General features: G+C 35.2%; 1 protein-coding gene across 1 annotated transcript in view; it reads right to left on the bottom strand.

Moving 5' to 3' along the window:
• Positions 1 to 16,510: 16,510 nt before the first annotated feature.
• Bin1 (histone deacetylase complex subunit SAP18) overlaps positions 16,511 to 19,215 on the bottom strand; it is a 45,769-nt gene continuing 43,064 nt past the window's right edge. Inside the window, exon 3 of the mRNA XM_090401989.1 lies at positions 16,511 to 16,914. Within this exon, the coding sequence (XP_090258115.1) occupies positions 16,623 to 16,914 (292 nt within the window). The 3' untranslated portion in view covers positions 16,511 to 16,622. The remainder of the gene's footprint in view (positions 16,915 to 19,215) is intronic.

A 19,215-nucleotide genomic window follows, 5' to 3' on the forward strand; every position in this document is an offset into this window, starting at 1 on the left:
AGAAATTAGTCGGAACACTAAATTAGCTGTATACAAGACTGTGTTCAAACCAATTTTAACTTATGGATCTGAGAGCTGGGTCAGAAGTAAAACACTTGACCAAAGACTAGAGACCGCAGATATGAGAGTCCTGAGAAAGATTAGAGGCGTGAACAGATGGCATCAACGGCAATATCATATTAAAAATGAGGATATTAGGAAAGAACTTGACATTGTCAGCATCCAGGAATGCATTAGCAGAGCTAATCTCAGATGGTATGGTCACTTAAATAGAATGGGAGAGGAAAGATTAGCAAAACAAGTGTTCTCTGCCAGGTTGGCAGGAAAACGACCCAGAGGAAGACCAAGATATAGGTGGATTGATACGGTACAAAGTGCCTTAGACGATAGAAATATAAGATCTGATAATGTTGGAGTCTTGACAAGTAACAGACTGATTTGGAGGAAAATTGTAGATAGGAAGTTAGTAATGATGTAATTTTTTCATGTAGTACTGTCATATCCTGTACACCCCTTGAGGGTACATGGCAGGAATTTGATGATGATGATGATGACAAACATAACTGATTGAATTTGCTTAAAAATAAGATATCATATTTGATAAAGTCGATATGCTACGTTAGATGAAAGTTCAGATCAAGGGTGCAAACCCAGAGAACAGTTTTATGGACACTCACATATTTTAGCAGGTATATTTGTATTTCATTTATAGCAGGTACATTTGCAATGGGATTGACACAATATTGATAATATATAAATTCCACACCAACAAATGGTTGTTGAAAACCTATAATATACTATAATAATGTATCATAAACAAAATTTAGATAAGCAGGAAATTCTGTACTAAAGGAAAAAAAAAACATGGTTTACTTTCGATTTCCATTAAGATGGCATAAATGATGAAAATCTACTATTTTTGTTGTTTTGTCCTTCCTTCTGCATTGCCATTCTCAACAAGCCATGTTACACGGAAAACAATTACTTCGTGGATCAATATAAATGAAGCCTAAACTTTCCTTCAAAGTGACTGTTATATTCTCTCCTTAGTTCCAATTCTGATCTGTATTCAAACCTTCCACTTTCATCATAATCCCTGTCCGAGACTACCTGAAATTATTTTTTTCTCTCAACTCGCTTCCTAATTTAATGCTCTCACTTTCTTATACTCTTAAAGCACGCACCTAAAGAATAGAAGCGAGAGAACCTCTTCAAGAACATATCCCTGCACTTATTCAAGTGTAGACTATAACAATATAATTCCTTCATTCCATCATATTCCCAGAGAGAGCCTACAAAGATTTAAAAGATTCTACAAAGCCTATAGCAAATAAATGCCATGTGCAAGTTTATCTTCTTCTCTTTCTACATATTCTGACTCTCTCTCTCTCTATATATATATATATAGAGAGAGAGAGAGAGAAGAAAAAAAAAAGATTGTATATATAAAATCTATATCAATAGCATGTTGATAATGCCGATATCATTTATTGTCCTCACGTCTGTACTGCTGCACCTGGGCTATCCTTTCACTATCCTGCCTTTCACACTCATCTCTAATGCTACTCTTTGCTAAATCACTCTGGCTTATTTCTTTTCACTAACAAAATCATTTTATTTTCATCTTCTTTCCTTAATATTCAGAATATCACTTTCCATTGTTCATTCTGAAGAGCATTCCTTTTACATACTTTTATGTTACTCATTTCACATCACTGACCATGCAAGGCCTACTTTCATTCTGGCTTTTGACCATCAAATCTTTTCTTAAGTTTTCTAGCTTTGACTTGCATTTCCTAAACAATTCATCATTCAAATTTATTTTACTTTTTTTTTTTTGTGCTGCAAGTCATTAGTGATTACACTTGATATTATATATACCAAAGTAGGGTAGGGCACATAGTAACATTAAGTATATGATAATATACTTAATGTTAATGAACAGATGTAAAAAAATATTGTCATCTTGAAGAACAAATTCAATATACACAGATGTTATAGCTGGTATTGGATAAGAATACTTCAATGTAAAGCTTTCTGATATTATCTCTGCTGCACTGTTCTGTAGATCAGGCATGTCAAACTCGTTTATCTCCAAAGGCCAAATTAAGAATTATACATCAAGACGCGGGCCTCAACAGAAAAAAAAAATCTCAAAATAAAGAGGAAAGTTTTTTTAATATTAACATTAGAGTATATAAGTACAAAATACGACCATGTTACAAAAATACACATAAAATATAAAGTTTACATATTTAAATAAAATTATACATATCATTTTTTGAAGAAATTTGACATTTTTCATTAAAGAAATCTTCAAAATTTGGTTGAAGTTTTTGAGCTGTAGTTATTTTCAATATTGCTTGCACATGCTGGTCTGTTAATCTTGATCTTTCCACAGTTTTATTATTCTTTAAATTTGAAAATAGTTGTTCGCATAAATATGTGCTACCGAACATAGATAAAATACGCCTAATTGCATATAACACATTGGGGTATTGATCGACTGATAAATAATTATAGAACTTTGAAATTCCAACATCCATATATTTTTGTTTCAATACGGAATTACACTGAATTTCAATTAATTCCAACTGTAAATTGTCATCAACAGTTTCAACATCAATCGATAGAGGAGAAGTAAATAGGTGAAATTGATTTTCATATTTCTTAAAATCTAAAAATCTTTCAAATTCATTTTCTAATAACTTAATTTGATTGGCATATTCTGAAAATTTCAATTTCGGTGATTTTTGTAATAATGATTGACAACATTCAAAATGAGATACATTTTCTCTTTGAGTTTGTTTTTGCCACAGTAATAATTTCTGTTTGAAAATGTTAATATTGTCAACTAACATGGTAACTACTTGATGTTTGCCTTGTAGCTTAAGATTAAGTTGACTTGTAATGTCAACTGAAAAAGCCAGATCCTTTATCCATTGATCATTTTTTTAATATTTCACATTCATAATTTTTCGATTCTAAAAAAATAATAATTTCGTCCAACAATTCGAAGAATCGCTTTAAAACCTTATGACTGGAAAGCCATCTAATTTCTGTATAATAAGGTAGATCGCTATATTCACTTTCTATATCTTGTAGAAAGTTACTAAATTGGCAATAATTAAGCCCTCGTGCATGAATATAATTTACAATTTTACTGACATTTTTTAGGACCCGTCCAATATTTAAAACTTTGGAGCATAGTGTTTGCTGATGAACAATACAATGAAAATGTTGAAAATTATTACCTAGTTCTCTGCATTTTTCTTTTAAATTTGTAACAACTCCTTTAACATCACCATTTTCTTTAAATTTTTCCAGTCATTTTTTTCCAATACATTTTGTTGATTTTGAAGTGTTAATTTTAATTCTGATAATTTATCTTCATGAAGTTTTGCAACATTTTGTCATAGTTTTCTTTATTTGTATCATAATGCCTTTTAATATTATATTCTTTGCAAACTGCAATAGAATTTCTACATATCAGGCATAATTTTTTTTCCCCCTTGAATACAAAAATATTGTAACTCCCATTTTTCTCGAAAGCTACGATGTTCTTCTTCAATTAATCGTTTTTTACTCATACTGGTTGAAAGTTTCGACGTTATTTTTATAAATTCTTTATTAATTATAAAGAAAACACTACACCTTCTTACGACTTGAAAATTGCTAACAGCTAGCCTCCGATTGCTGTGGTCAGGGGATGTAGTTGCGTACGCAGACTTGTTTTTGTTAAAATTCGGTATTTATGCAGCGGTGTAACAAGATTTTGAAATGACAAATAGAACATTATTTCCTTTAGAAATTGCAGAGTAGTTTGGCATATAAAATAATCTTAAGTGAAAATGTTAATTTTTTAAATATGTTTATTTAATTCGGTGTTGTCAAACATTAACCATATTGGTTACAAAGTTTGGGCCGCATGTTACTTGTCGGCTGGCCTCATGTGGACCACGTGTTTGACATGCCTGCTGTACATGGTGCTCCTTTAAAAGTCATATCTGGTGCCTCCCCAGCATGACTGGGTAAGGGATGGCACCAGACTCTTCTCTGGGTTCGAGTATACTGACCTTATCAAGACAAGGATCAATGCCCTGCCCACTCGAGCCTGCACAGCTTGATGGGGTAGTGAAGACTCAAACTGTAGGGCTGGCTACCATTAACAGTGAGACATTGTCTCATATAGCCCAGTGTTGCTTCCGCACCCATGGGGTCTGCATGCGGAGGCATGATGCCGTGGTCTCCATTCTGAACAAAGGTTGGAAGATGTGGTGGAACCATATTATAGGACCTACACAGGTTTGCATAAGCCAGACTTTGTGATTAAAAGAGATGGTGATGTTTGGGTAGTTGGAACAGGGAACCCACTAGCCTATAGCCATAATAATAAGGTAAACCATTATAAGAATAACCAAGATATAGTTAGTAAGATACGGGAGGAGCATGGGACAACTCTGAGATTTATCAGCGTCACCATCTCTTTACATGGTGTAAGGAGCGCAGATAGTCATAAGGACTTAAAACAGCTGGGGCTTACGCAGAAGGATATAAAAGTTCTTTCATTGAGGGCCCTAAAGGGCACACTAGTGGCATGCCGTTGCCACCAGAGAATGACTACAATAATAACTAGAACAAGCATAGGGTAAAAGACTTGTAGAGGCTTAGGCCTATATCAAGTCTGGATGAGATGTCTGGACATGATGTAAGGATAGTACTGCCCATAACCAGTACAAAGATTAATAAAAAAAAAATAATAATAAAGCTCTCTGGTATTATCTCTTGTGACAGCAAATACTTGGAAATTCCAAATTTTCCCTCAGCATACTGTCATGCAACACACAAGACATTCTCTAATTTTCTCAGTTCATGGCATCCTTAGTGCAAAAATAAACAGCACAGCACACAGTTGGGAACCACTGTCATATGCCAAAAAAATCACAGTGCAGATTCTTGTTTATCTTGTTTGTGATGATTCTATTGATTCATTCTCCTTCACCACTGTCTGAAATTAATTCACTTGATTCGTAAAAATGTCTTTTAATCTGAGTTGGAATTTGTGTTAACATTATAGATTCACCTACCAGTTATCATAATTGTGATAGACATGTTTAAATTTTCCTGCTGTGTGAATGAGAAGAATGAAGGGTGTACAGAATATTTATGATAGTACTACATGAAAAAGTTGCATGATTACTAACTTCCTATCAACAATTTTCCTCCAAATTTATATTCCTCCAAACTTATAACTTTATTTTTCTGTCTTTTAAGGCACTTTTTACTGTATCAATCCACCTAAATTTTGATCTTCCCCTGCCATTTCAGCAAAGAACCCTTGTGCTTAAAAGAATCTTGTGCCTAACCTTCCCTCTCCCATTCTGTTTAAGTGACTATACCACCTGAGCTCTGTTAACACATTCCTGAATGCTAACAATGTTAACTTCTCATTTTTAATATGATAATGCCACTGATGCCACCTAGTTTAGTGCTTTGACTAAATTTATTCTCTTGACTTCCTACCATACCAGCCTTGCTAAATTTTGTTGTCTATTCCCATATTTAAAATGCCACTAAATTCACTAAAAATGGGGCTTACGCAGAAGGATATAAAAGTTCTTTCATTGAGGGCCCTAAAGGGCACACTAGTGGCATGCCGTTGCCACCAGAGAATGACTACAATAATAACTAGAACAAGCATAGGGTAAAAGAACAAGCATAGCCTAAATAGCTGACATGCTTTAACTGTTCTATAGGTTCTCCATTCAGAATGCAGTTGACCAGTTTCGACCTTAATTCAGGTATGTTTAAGTGCAGGGATACCTCTCCAGAAACAGTGATCTACAACAGGGCTGTCAAAAGCACTGCCAGTGGGTTGCAGTGCGATTTTGTGTGGCCTGCCTTTGGATTTTGATTTTCACGAGCGAAAAAATAAAATAACAATTTGAATCGAATGCGTATTAGATATTTTAATTCTATCACTAATCAATAATCTCGATGTTGATAATTTTATTTGGTGTTTTTACATCACTATATACCCATGGGTTTTCAAATATTAGATCTGTCAAAGAAGCGTTTTTACACTGCTTTGTTCCAACGAGCATACTCTAGGCGCTCACAAGGAACGAGAGCACGTGATTAGTGTTGTTCGTTTGTTCAGATTTCGAGGTTGTGTCGCTGCTGCTCACCAAGTTACTAGATAAGCATTGTAATGCAGTCCTCTGATAAATTTTTTTTTTCTAATGCGGCCCTCAGATTATCTAAGGTTGGATAGCCCTCATCTACAACATCACTTTAAATCTCACTGAGTGACCATAAAGTATCACTACTAAACTCATTACATATGACCTAAATCACTCAGATAGAAACTCAGTGGGTGGTTCCACCCAGTGACAGGCAAAAACCTGCCATGAGTAGAACTTCTCTACTCCCCAGGAAGTAAGTAAACCCAATGACAGGCATAAATATCAGTGGGAGCCAGACCCAGAAGTGATACCAAGGTAATGAAGAAGTCATACTTCCCATATACAAGTAGTGAAAAGGTGTCACACCTTATTAAAATACTCTGGATCAGAGATAGATGTTGAAAGTTTTTTCCCTTGGTCATCAATTAAATTAATGATGCCAAAAAATTATATTATTGGTTTATCCTTTATCCAAGTGTAAGCAAACAAAGTTTGTGTGTGAAGCATATTCACAATTAAGCTACTTGTATATAGGAGTTAATGACTTTACATTAATTGTCTTAGTATCCCTTTTGCAAATCACATATCCATCTGGGTGTGTATAATGAATGATAAGCATTATAAGAAACTGATAAATGTTTTCTTTTATGCATCAGGGCCTACAAAATAGAACTTAATATAATCTTAATGCAAGGTTCAGAAACTGGTTTATATTAAACTGCAGTATAATGTATTTTTTTAAATTTTTTATCATGCCCTCCATTGCTATAAAAGCTCACAAAATGCATTTCTCATTCCAGCACTATCCCCAACCATATGACTTTGGTTATGATGTAAAAGACCATCATGGCAATAACCAATGGAGAAAGGAGTCCAGTGATGGTAACAAAGTGGTAGGTAGTTATGGATATACAGACAAACATGGCATTCACCGTACTGTGGATTATGTAGCAGATAAGAAAGGCTACAGAGCAAAAGTTCGGACAAATGAGCCAGGTACAGCCAACCAGGATCCTGCTCATGTTAATGTACACTCTTCTGCTGGAGAGTATGGAGGAGGTGGAGGTGGTTATTACTAAATGGATTCATTTGGTAGTTGTCATCTGTTGCCATAGACATTAAGAAGCTGAAGGTACGTAGTAAGAAGTGAAGATTGAAATCCCTAAAAGCACAAATTATCTTATTTTAACAGTCAAAAACATTTCCCCCCATATCCATTAAAAATTAAAAAAAAAAAAAAAAATGCCATTACTAAATATATAAGTTAAAGAATTGTGATCTACATTTGATTTACATAAATCCATACCTAAATTATTGATCTGACAAAAGTAAAATTATCTGTATTATACATCTGAAATATTAATACCGTTTGACTTTTTTTTTTTTTACAGTCAAAAATTACCTACAGCAATTCACAGTTAACAAGGAGGTAATCAAATGGAATCATCAACTATATGTAACTGAACAGAAAGTACAGCTATTTATTGCTGAGTTATGTAAATAAAGTGTTTATATCTAGAAAATTTAATATCAAGAGGTTACTTTTAAATGAATCAATAATTTCTGGGAAAGAAGATCGACTACATTTGAAATATATGTATATTGTCACAATGCTAAAAACTTTAAATAATCAATTCAATTAGTTATTCTGTATATCAAAGTTACCTTTGGATGCATATATATATATGTTAAAGATGCCAAGCTATTTTAAACCTGGTTTTACTCCATTTCCCAAGTAAGCAAACAGACAAATAAGTCAAGTTTACACCTGCACGTAGTGCAAATCTAAGTCTAAGCCTGACTCCAACTGATGAGACCTCAATAAAGGTCGAAACCGGTCTGGGTAGTGGCCCCTTGCCTTTAATGCATAGCATCATACATCTCCTCAAGGAGATGGGCTTTGCATTAAGGGTAAATATTAGATCAGAGCTTATTCCACCTTTACCACGAGTTGCACTACTTTGCAGGTCACCTGAACTTGCACTACTATGCGGGTCACCTGAACTTGCACTATGTGCAGGTGCAAACTTGACTTATTTGTCTGTTTGCTTACTTGGGAAATGGAGTAAAACCTGGCTTAAAATAGCTTGGCATCTTTAACATATATTATGCCCAAGGTAAAAAAACTTTCTACATATGTATATATATATATACATATATATATATATCAGTGGCATAAACAAATTTTTAAGCACTCAGGATTATTACTGCTTCTCACCATTTTTGAAGGATGTATACTTTTTACATTTTCACTAAATTGAAAAATTGTGGAACTGTTTATTACTAATCAATGGACATTAATAGAAATGATACGAAAACTTAATTTAAAACAGTCTTTTCCCCTGCTTGGAGGAAAATCAGGTGCCATGAATTCTGGATATATGTATATGCCACTGTTATATATATATATATTTTTTTTTTTTTTTGAATACAACATATCAATGAAACTCAGGTGTAAGAAAAGATAAAGATAAGGGAATGGCAAAACATAAAAGCAAGACACTAAAAAATGACTACTTGATGAATGAACAATATCTGATATATCACATTTCATTGCTAACAGACTCCCTGATTAATGCATAAACAAACTACTGTATTCACCTCGTTATAGTGAATGCAGCACAATTATGGCAAGTGAGATTAAACCTGACTAACTTCTTTAATAGATTGAAAGTAACCCAAAAAAAAAAAAAAAAAACAGCCAGACAGACTACAAACCAAAAGAATAGAAAATTTGAATGCTAATGTGCTGCTGATTTCTCCCACTGTGCTTTTGTAAATACAATCAATCACATAAAAAATCTGTTTTGTGAAAGGATATGTACTGAACTGCCACACCTTGGCTTTCCATTGGGTCCTTTGTCTAGTCATGATGAGCCATGCAAGGCAAATCTAGTTTGATTTGCACACAGCAATCCTTCTATGGAAAATTAGGTATTGCAGTTCAGTAGATACATCCTTTAACAAAACAGATATCCCAAACTCCGGTTTTTATATGATTGATTGTATTCACAAAAGCACGGTGGGAGAAATCAGCAGCAGCACCCACTATACATACTATTCAGATTAAGTGGCTTTTAGAAAACATTATCTACAAGCATATATCAATCCAGTATCATTACAACAAGAAGGATCCCAGTGAAAACTTTATTTGTACAAGGATTTATTTCTTCCACCATTATTGTAGTGGTACAGGATGAAAACAATAAACATTACATGGTATTCTATATCATTCTCTGTTGTTTATATAACAATTTTGCAGAAACAGCCCACATAAATATCAACATAGTGAATTGTCATACACAAGTGGCTGTGGCATCAATTTGAGGAGACTAATTGATACAGGACAAAATTATACAGAACATCTGGTAAAGTTGGAATGTCAGCTGAGGGCAAAATCATATCTACAAGAGGTAACTGCCATTTTAGTGGAGGAATAGTTCAAAATACATATCCATATTTTATTAAAAGTGGAATGTCAGCTGCCAGCTAATGACATACTGAAGTTTGTGAAACACCCAGGTTGTTAATGTCTGTTAATTGTGCATGTTCTGTGGTCTGTTCTGTAGGATGACAAAATCATCTTTCTGGGAGGAAAGACCTTGCTACCACCTGATGAGAACAAATAAGTCAAAGTTCAGATCTAACCTGAATCTTTTCAAAGGCAAACATTATGATCAAATGCATTGTGGAGATGCTGAAATACGCAGGTGTCCATGTAATTTTTTCCATGTGTCTGTATATATGTTATTATTATTACAAGCTCATTGCAAAGTAGAGATTCACTGCCAACCCATTTCTAAATACGAGCGCAACTTGAACCAATTTTTCCAAAATCTTGACCACCATCATTCCTGAGATACTAATTGGTCAATAGCTGGATACATTGGTCTTTGCACCAACCTCGTGCAATTCAATTACCATACATTCTTTCCATTCCTGCAGCATCTTCCCTGTTTTGAGACTCATATTAAACAGTGTGGTCAAAGAAATAGCCAGTTCAACTGAACACTCTTTTAGCACACGTGCTGATATCCCATCAGTCCCTATTGCTGAATTCTTATTCAGTTTGTGCAACAGCTCTAATACCTCATACTCACACACCTGAGTTTCTTCACCAGTGAAGAGATGAAGCAGTGAGCTCAATGTCACATACACCAGGTTGATAGCTTTTAACAAAATGGGCACTCATTAATTGACGAACCTCTTCTACATCTGTAACCCTCAACATCATCTGCATTTAGAAGTTATTCTTTCATATTCATTCTTTCTTTTACTTGCAGCATATCAATAGAATTTTTATGGGTTGTCTTTGGCACACAGAGCCAGTTTCTTTTCATACTCAGACTTTGCTTTCTGTACAACAATTGTGACTATTCGCCTGCTACTTATAATTTTCATAACAGACATCTTCCTTATGCACATGGTATTCTTCCACATCCATTTGACTCCTACCCTATTTATTCTTCAAACTTTTGGGACGCATTCTGATATCGCATCATTTAAGTATTGTTTAAATGCTTCCCATGTATACTGTCACTATTCTTCCCATCCAGCAACCGAACCTATTCCACTGAACTTAGTATACTCCTCAGTTGGTCATAATTTCATGTTTTGTAGTTCAGCATGTAACCTTTTCTGAATGGAACATTCATAAACTTAGTCACTTCCCAAGTGAGTACCACATGATCACTGTAACTAACTGCAGGCAGAATATATCTTTAACTGAAACACCCTCTGACACTATAATCAAATTTAACACTCTTTGACCTCAAGTTCTTTCTGTCACATGCTGCTTGAGGAAGTTGTCCCACAACAGCTCAATAAATGCATTTTCATTCTTCTCATGAGATTCTACTACTACCCAATCCATATTTGGATAACTAACATCTCCAATTATGATTGGCACTCATTCTTTACTAATTGGTAATGCATTTCTTCATCACTAGCAACTGATCCACCAAGTCTGTAACAACACCTCAATATATATTTGATCTTGTAAGATTCCACCTCACACCAGATGGCTTCAAACTCACTGGCACATGAAATACTGTTACTAGTACTACAATCATAGGTCTCAACTCTAACTATATTCAAGTGATCCAGTATCATTAGCAGCATGCCCCCTCCTCTCCTATCCCATCTATCCTTCCTAAAAATCCTGTATACTTTACACTTGATACCAGTTGGTATGTATGGTTGTGAGAGCCAGGTCTCACCAATGCCTACAATCTTAGATCCCAACATATTGACCAAGACAACAAACTCTACCCCTTTGTTTCTGATACTCCTAGCATTCGTGTACAGACATAATAATCTACCTGCATCTTCTTTTGTATACTCTTTTCTGAAGTCTGCATGACAGAGTTGGATAACTTGCAGATCTCTATTCTTCTGTAGTGACTTATACATGTAGACATCTTTGCACACATTTCATGGGTCCGAACCAGATGAACACAGTCAAAATCTTCCTCTCCTCATCAACATTTCCATGAAAAAGCCCATTCCCGTTAACACAGTTATATAACATTGTTGTTCTTACACTCATGTTCTCACCATTCCTCCCTTCATAATTTAGTTTCCCTGACTCTCTGTATTAGATCTCATACCAGTTATTAGTTTTTCTAGACTCCTGATACCAAACGAATTCAAGTGTAGGCCATCCCTCTTATACAGATCCAATCTTCCCTCAAACTCAACTCCACACATCCAAAAACTAGCATCCATTCCTTCTACACAGCCTATGCATTGAATCATTTGCCAGCATAGCATTTCTTCTGAATTCATTTTTATCATATCATAGCGAGGTAAAATACTAACGATTTTCACTTTCTCACTCTTGCCTCTTCCAACAACCCTTTCATATCCTCTCTCATACTGAACTTATCACCAGTTAAGTCATTAGTACCTACTACAATTACAATTTCATTTACTTTTCATTTCTGTTTTTCAATTGCTTCCTTTATATTCTTAATTTTAGCTCCAGGAGAACTTCAAGTTATAACTCGCTCATCAATAGCATGTTTTATTATAGTCACCATACCAAATAACGTCTTTCTTTGTACAAACATCACTTACCTGATTTCTTTCTTTTCTCTGTTTTCTTTCCATCTAGAATTTTCATCGTGCAAGACAGGCAGGATTAACTACTTTGTGAGAACATTAATTAGATTTCTATAAACCCAAAGTTTCCCTTATGTATTAGGTCTAATCCTGTTTATATATCTTATCTTGGGAAACATGAGATATATGCAGCCTGTAATTTTGTGAGCAGAGCTTACCAAGGTGGCATGATCACTTAAACAGAACAGAAAGGAAAGGTTAACAAAACAGATGTTTGATGCCAGGAAAAGATACAGGAAGACCAAAACCAAGACTAATGCAGTTAGTAGAATTTCTAAAGACCACAAAGCAAGACCTGACAAATAAGATTAATCCGAAAGAAAATTTTTGATAGGACAGAAATAATGTAAACATAATTATTAAGTACTAGCATAGTATCTTATTTTCACTTTTCACTTTCTCACTCTTGCCTCTTCCAACAACCCTTTCGTGTCCTTATCGAGGTGTATGGGGTGTCAAGGAGAGATAGTACCTCTCCACTTGGACGGTCACACCTAATTGTGGTACAGATGGATTGGTTCTCACTGGACACCTAACTCTCACTTATGGATCCAAGAAGCACTGTAAACTGGTAGTGGCCACACCCCGGTAAACTGTGTCGACCCACAGGCTAAAGTGAGGGTAGCCAGATATGGAAATCTCAAGCAGCGACTGTATTCAGTGAATCGGCTGCAAACAGCGCCTGTACTCCATGTTAGGAGCGGCTGAATTCAGGTCAAGGAGTGGTGGTTGACGTTTGATAAAACTTAACCATTGAAATCGAATGAGCTCTAACCAACCTAAAGATACATGTCGGTCGACTGTTGCCCGATCAAACAAGGGTCGTGCCCACTATTAGGAATCAAGATAGTGAAGGCAAAAAATATGCTATTGGAACAAAACATCACCTAGTAGACAGGAAAAACATAAGCATAGGAACATGGAATGTAAGAACTCTTCACCAGGAAGGAGCATTGGAAATACTACTGCATGAATTAGACAACTACCGATGGGAAGTGATTGGATTCTGTGAAACCAGATCTGGAAAAGGAGAATTCCACCATGGCCAGTACAAAATCTTAACTTCAGGCGGCGAGGACAACAAGCACCAAGAGGGAGTAGCACTTATATTAAAACCAAAGGCTCAAAACTCTCTATTGTCTTACAATCCTATCTCACCTAGGATAATTAAAGCAAGATTTAAAACATCAATTGGATCACTGACTATTCAAGTATACTCACCAACTTCGACATCATCAGAAGAAGACATTGAGGAGTTCTATATAGATTTGCAAAAAGCAGTACATCAGACACCAAGTCAAGATCTCCTAATTGTAATGGGGACTTAAACGCAAAAGACTGGGATATCTGGCCAACAGTAATTGGAAAGTTCGGGTATGGAGAAAGCAATGAACGTGGTGAAAGACTGCTAAACTTCTGCTCAAATAATAGACTAACAGTAACCAACACTCTCTTTAAACAACCAAAATCCCAAAGAAAATGGACATGGATATCACCAGACAGACAAACCAAGAATAGATAGACTACATTATTGTAAACCAAAGATGGAAATCAAGTATCCAAATTGCAGATCCTTTTCTGCAGAATGTGGATCAGACCATAAGCTAGTGTTAGCAAACCTAAGAATAAAGTTAAAATCTGAAAGCACTTTTAGAGTCAAAAGGAGACTGAATGTAAAAAAACTACAAGGCAACAATATTCTAAGAAAATATCAACTAGAACTAGATAAAAACCTGAAAGAACTACCAAAACAGAATATAAACATCGAAGAACATTGGTGCAAATTAAAGGAAATATTAAAATCAGCAGAAAATCCAATCGGTTACACAGAAAGAGAAAGTAAAAAGGACTGGACCTCAAATGAAGTAAAAATGTTAAGCAATCAAAGGAAAACCATGAAACTAAAACAGAACTATAACAGAAATGAATATAATAGATTAACCAGAGAAATTAGAAAACTAGTTAAAAGAGACAAGAATAACTGGAAAAATGCAAAATGGCAGAGAAGCTATCAAAAGAAAATAACCTCCATGGCTTTTATAAACAAATAGACCAAATTAGTAAGACACGGACGACAAAAATGATATTGATCAAAAACAAAGAGGGACAACTAATTGAAAATAAAACAAAAAGAATGACCAGATGGGAAGAATACTTTAGAGACTTATAAAATAAAAACAGCTCCCAGGATATTACTATTCCAGCCACTGAAATGGAAGAGGAAACAAATATCTTTACCAAAGAAATAATAGCACACAGCATAGAAAAACTTAAAAATAGGAAAGCACCTGGTATTGATTAAATACATGCAGAATTCTTAAAAGCAGGAAAGGAACAACTTTTGGAACCATTAAAATCATTATGACAGGATCGACAAAAATGAAGCAGTGCCTATCGACTGGACCAAATCAGTTATAACTCCTATATATAAAAAAGGAGATAAAACAGAATGCAATAATTACAGAGGTATTTATCCTCCTCAGTATTCCAAGTAAGGTTTTACGAAAGTACTCGAAAAACAAATTAAGCCATATATAGAACTAGCACTAGAGAAGAACAAGCAGGTTTCAGACCAGGACAAAGCACAATTAATCAACTATTCACCTTAAGACAGCTAACAGAAAAGACACTAGAGTAAAACCAAAGTTGCTACATAAATTTCATATACTTTCGTCAGGCATTTGATTCAATCCATAGAAGAGAACTATGGAAAACTATAGAAGAATTTGGAATTCCCACCAAAACTATAAGAATAATAAAGAATCTGCATGAGAAATCTGAAAGTGCAGTACGAATGGAGGACACCTTAATCAACTAGCTCCACACAGACAGCGGAGTAAGACAAGGATGCAATCTGTCACTAAACCTGTTCAATCTTACACTAGAAGATGCAACCAGTAAGGCCTTAAAAAAATGAAGACTCCAGAATCTGGGGAAAATGTAACAAATTTAAAATTTGCAGATGACATTGCATTACTTGCAAGCACAGAAGAAAATCATACAGCGAATCTATAGGATTAAATATAAATATAGACAAAACAAAGATTATGCAAATAGGAAAAAGAAACACCAATCTGAAAATTGAAATTGATAGTAAGAATCCAGAGGAGGTAGAAAACTTCACCTCCCTTGGAGGAGTTATTGAATACGGTGAAATTACAAAAGATAAACAGACAAATCAGCCAAGCATCCCAAACTTTTGGACGACTTAATAAAATATGAGTCAGGAGACATCAAACAAGTAACAAAAGTAAGAATCTATGAAACAATGGTCCTCCCAATACTCCTCATTGGAAGTGAATGCCAGGATCTCAAAAAGGCTGAAGAGAAAAAATTATTAACTACTGAAATGGGTTGACTAAGAAGATTACTTGGAGTATCTCTGCTGGATAGACTAAGAAACGAAGACATAAGGAAACGACTAAAACAAGAAATAACAATAATAGACAAAATCCAAGAAAGAAGACTGCAATGTTTAGCCATGTGACCAGAATGGGAACAGAAAGACTACTAGCTAAAGCCCTGAATACAACAATGATGGAAAGTAAAAGATCCAAAGGGCAGCCCAAAATTAGATGGATAGCCAAATAAAAGAGGACCTGAAAACCAAATCACAACAAGCGACACCAAACTGGACAGAACTGTTTGGACTCTCCAGGGACAGACAGACAGAAGTGAAAAGAGTTCATTCAGCCTCATCATCATCCACATAGATGATGGAAGAGAGAAGAAGAAGAAAAATAGTATCTTATACACAACATTCCTTAAGGATACATATGAATATAAAAAATAAATAAAAATAGATAAGATACATAAAGATAACGGCAAATATTAAAATACATAACAGTACTGAGCAATAAAATTCTTAATAAGTGCTAGGTGGTATATGTCTGTAATAAAATTTGTGGTGTTGCGCAGTAAGCTACAGAATCGTGTTATTCTATATTGAAATCTTGAGGACAATTTTCTAAGCTCTCTGACCAGGCAAACTACTGAAATTGGTTTACTTCACAACACCTAATTGAAAACATTTGGAAAACTTGCACATTTTTTTACAAGTAAAGTTAAAATAACTAGTTTCAGTTAAAGGTAATGGGATTCCCTCTTAGAAACTTAGATTTCTATCTTCATGCAAAGCACACAAACCTGCTTCTTTTCAAATATTAAATAACAAGGAAACTGCAATGAATTACCACAAGATAAACAATTAATGACAAATTTTTATTAAGTGATTTTTTTGCGTGTTTATGAAAATGTACAAATTATATGGCATTATGAAATTGCTTTATACAATGTATTCTATAAGAATAATAATTAATATAACATTGGTCTTCCTCCTCTCCGTGACAGTGGGGGTCCCCTTGGAGGTGGAGGAGAAATTGCTATATCCAAATAGTCACCTATCTGAAAGCGACACTGACACAATGTTTTGTTGTCATCTACTCCTTTTTGTCCAGAACATGTAGTTCCAATGTCTCTCATTCTATATCCTGGCCCTCGAGCATCAGGAAACACAAGAGCAAAATCAAAATATGTTCCTTTTCTGCGTGCATCAGGGTTTACTTCCTTTACCAAACTAGTTAATTCTTTGAGAGTAGCATCTAACCTGAAACACAAGGCATATTAAACTAAATATTTTATGTTCAAGAATAATTTTTAAGATAATTTAAAAAATCTGACCTTTAAAGAGTACACTGCTTGAAAAGAAGTCAACAGACAACATAGTGTGAGGAACAAACAGCCACAGTGCTGACCTGAATAAGATGTAGGACATTCTTTTGCTGCAATGACTGTAGCAATTCTACGGGACATACTTTCCACAAGCATATGATAGCGATCAATTAGAATTTTCAACCATCCTTCCAATAAGCACGTAACGAGGTCCTGGACTGTTGCGTGTTGGATGTCCTTTGACCTCACCAGACAATCCAGTTCATCCCACAGATGCTCAATAGGGTTGAGATCAGGGCTCTATGGAGACCAGTCAAATGTGGTGACATTCATGTCCACAAACCATGCAATTACAGCAACAGTCTTATGACACAGTACATTATCTTGCTAAAAGAGAGACAATGGTAAATTTTGTAGAAGTACCACCTCTCTGAGTACAATGTTCATGGCACCATAAACAGCAGTCCAAGTCTAAACCAGGACCATACCATCACACCATCACATCTGAATTTCATAGCTGGGGCAATGCACTGTGATAAGAGATGTTCACCAGGCATCTGCTACACACATCCATTCATCTGATTGGCAGAGGATGTAGCGTGATTCATTGCTCCATAACACAGCTTTACAAGCCTCCACATTCCACTGTACATGCTCTTTGTACCACTGAAGACAATGCTGTATACTAGCTCTGGTAATGTGGGGCTTGCATATTGCAGTCCTATCATGCAAATCCATGTTGTGAGCCTCAGTTCTGAATATTTTGAGGCAGATCTGTGTTCCACCCAATGCACTGAATGCAGACTCCACATTCAATGCGTTAGCTGAAATAGCAGTTTTTACATATTATCCATCACTTGATGTAAGATCACAGTCCCACTTATTGGAAGCTTGAAGTTGCTTGAAAAAGTTCCATGTTTGGTCTTTAGAGCAGGTTTCCAGACTATGTAAAAAAAAAAAAAAAAAAAAATTTAAACATATATATATATATATATATATATATATATAATTGATAAAAATGGCAAAAAAATATCCTTAGCCTATTCATGGTACAAAATGTACTATAGGTTTATAATAACCTTTCATGGGTGGGAACAGATACCCACACACAAAAAAAGAAAAGAAACTATGGTCACTCAGTGAGTGTGGTGGGTCCTCCACTGCAGGTAGCACTTGCAATGGATTCCCTCCACTGCAGGTAGCACTTGCAATGGATTCCCTCCACTGCAGGTAGCACTTGCAATGGATTCCCTCCACTTCCATCTCAGTATGTTATCACTGACAGCTGACCTGAGATGGTTCAATTTGTCAACAATTTGCTGAACAGATAGGCCTGCAACATGGCATCCTATCATAATGCCTCTTTCAAACTTTGTCAGTTCCCTTCTTGTAGCGATTTCACCTGGACACAGTTGCACTGACTTGAGTGCATCACATTCCTCCAATTTATACCAGCTACAAATAAGTGACTTATTACATGAAATTATGCACCTTGCCCATAGGGGGGATGCTGACCTATTTTCAAGCAGTGTATTTCATTAATTTATTCATTAATCAGTAAACTGATAATGTTCATATAGCATTGCATCTTGTTCTGTAAACAAGTTTCAGAATTGGTATATGTTTCTTATCTTTTCTAGCATGCATGCTGCACATGCTCTAAAAACACCATTGTTTGGTAAAATCTATATCACATATATTTATTCAACCAGTATAAGTCAATAATACACTGATATTTGATAGGATATGTCTGAAGGTCTTGCATATTTGATAGGATATGTCTGAAGGTCTTGCACTTTCTACAGATACCTACGCTCTTTATTTATTTTTTAATTTGTGTGTGGTAGTGTGGGGGGGGGGAAATAATCTTAGATGAACAATAAGTAATAAGAAGTAGCAACACTGCTCTTAGACCTAACATGGTTTTATGCCCTTCAGACTTCTCAATGCAAGGCAAATTATAGAGTGATGAAAATTATCTAGCACCTAAAAGTACAATAAAACAAAACAATTTTTTTTTCTGGACTGTAAAAAAAAATTTCTCAGTTCACAGCTTCAGGAGTGATTAACTAGTTACTTCTGAGGCAATAAGCATCCCCTTCTAAATAGATATGATCAATGAGAAAAGAAAAAAACATAAAAGTGCAAAATAAAGTGTTACATTACACCAGTGTTTTTCGAACTGCAAGTTGTCAGTGACCAGTCAGTAGGTAATTAAATCAGTTGGCAAGCTATG

This window comes from Typopeltis vanoorti, chromosome 12 (assembly GCF_054136105.1).
Source record: "Typopeltis vanoorti isolate ZY-2024b chromosome 12, IOZ_Tvanoo_1.0, whole genome shotgun sequence".
Lineage (NCBI taxonomy): Eukaryota > Metazoa > Arthropoda > Arachnida > Uropygi > Thelyphonidae > Typopeltis > Typopeltis vanoorti.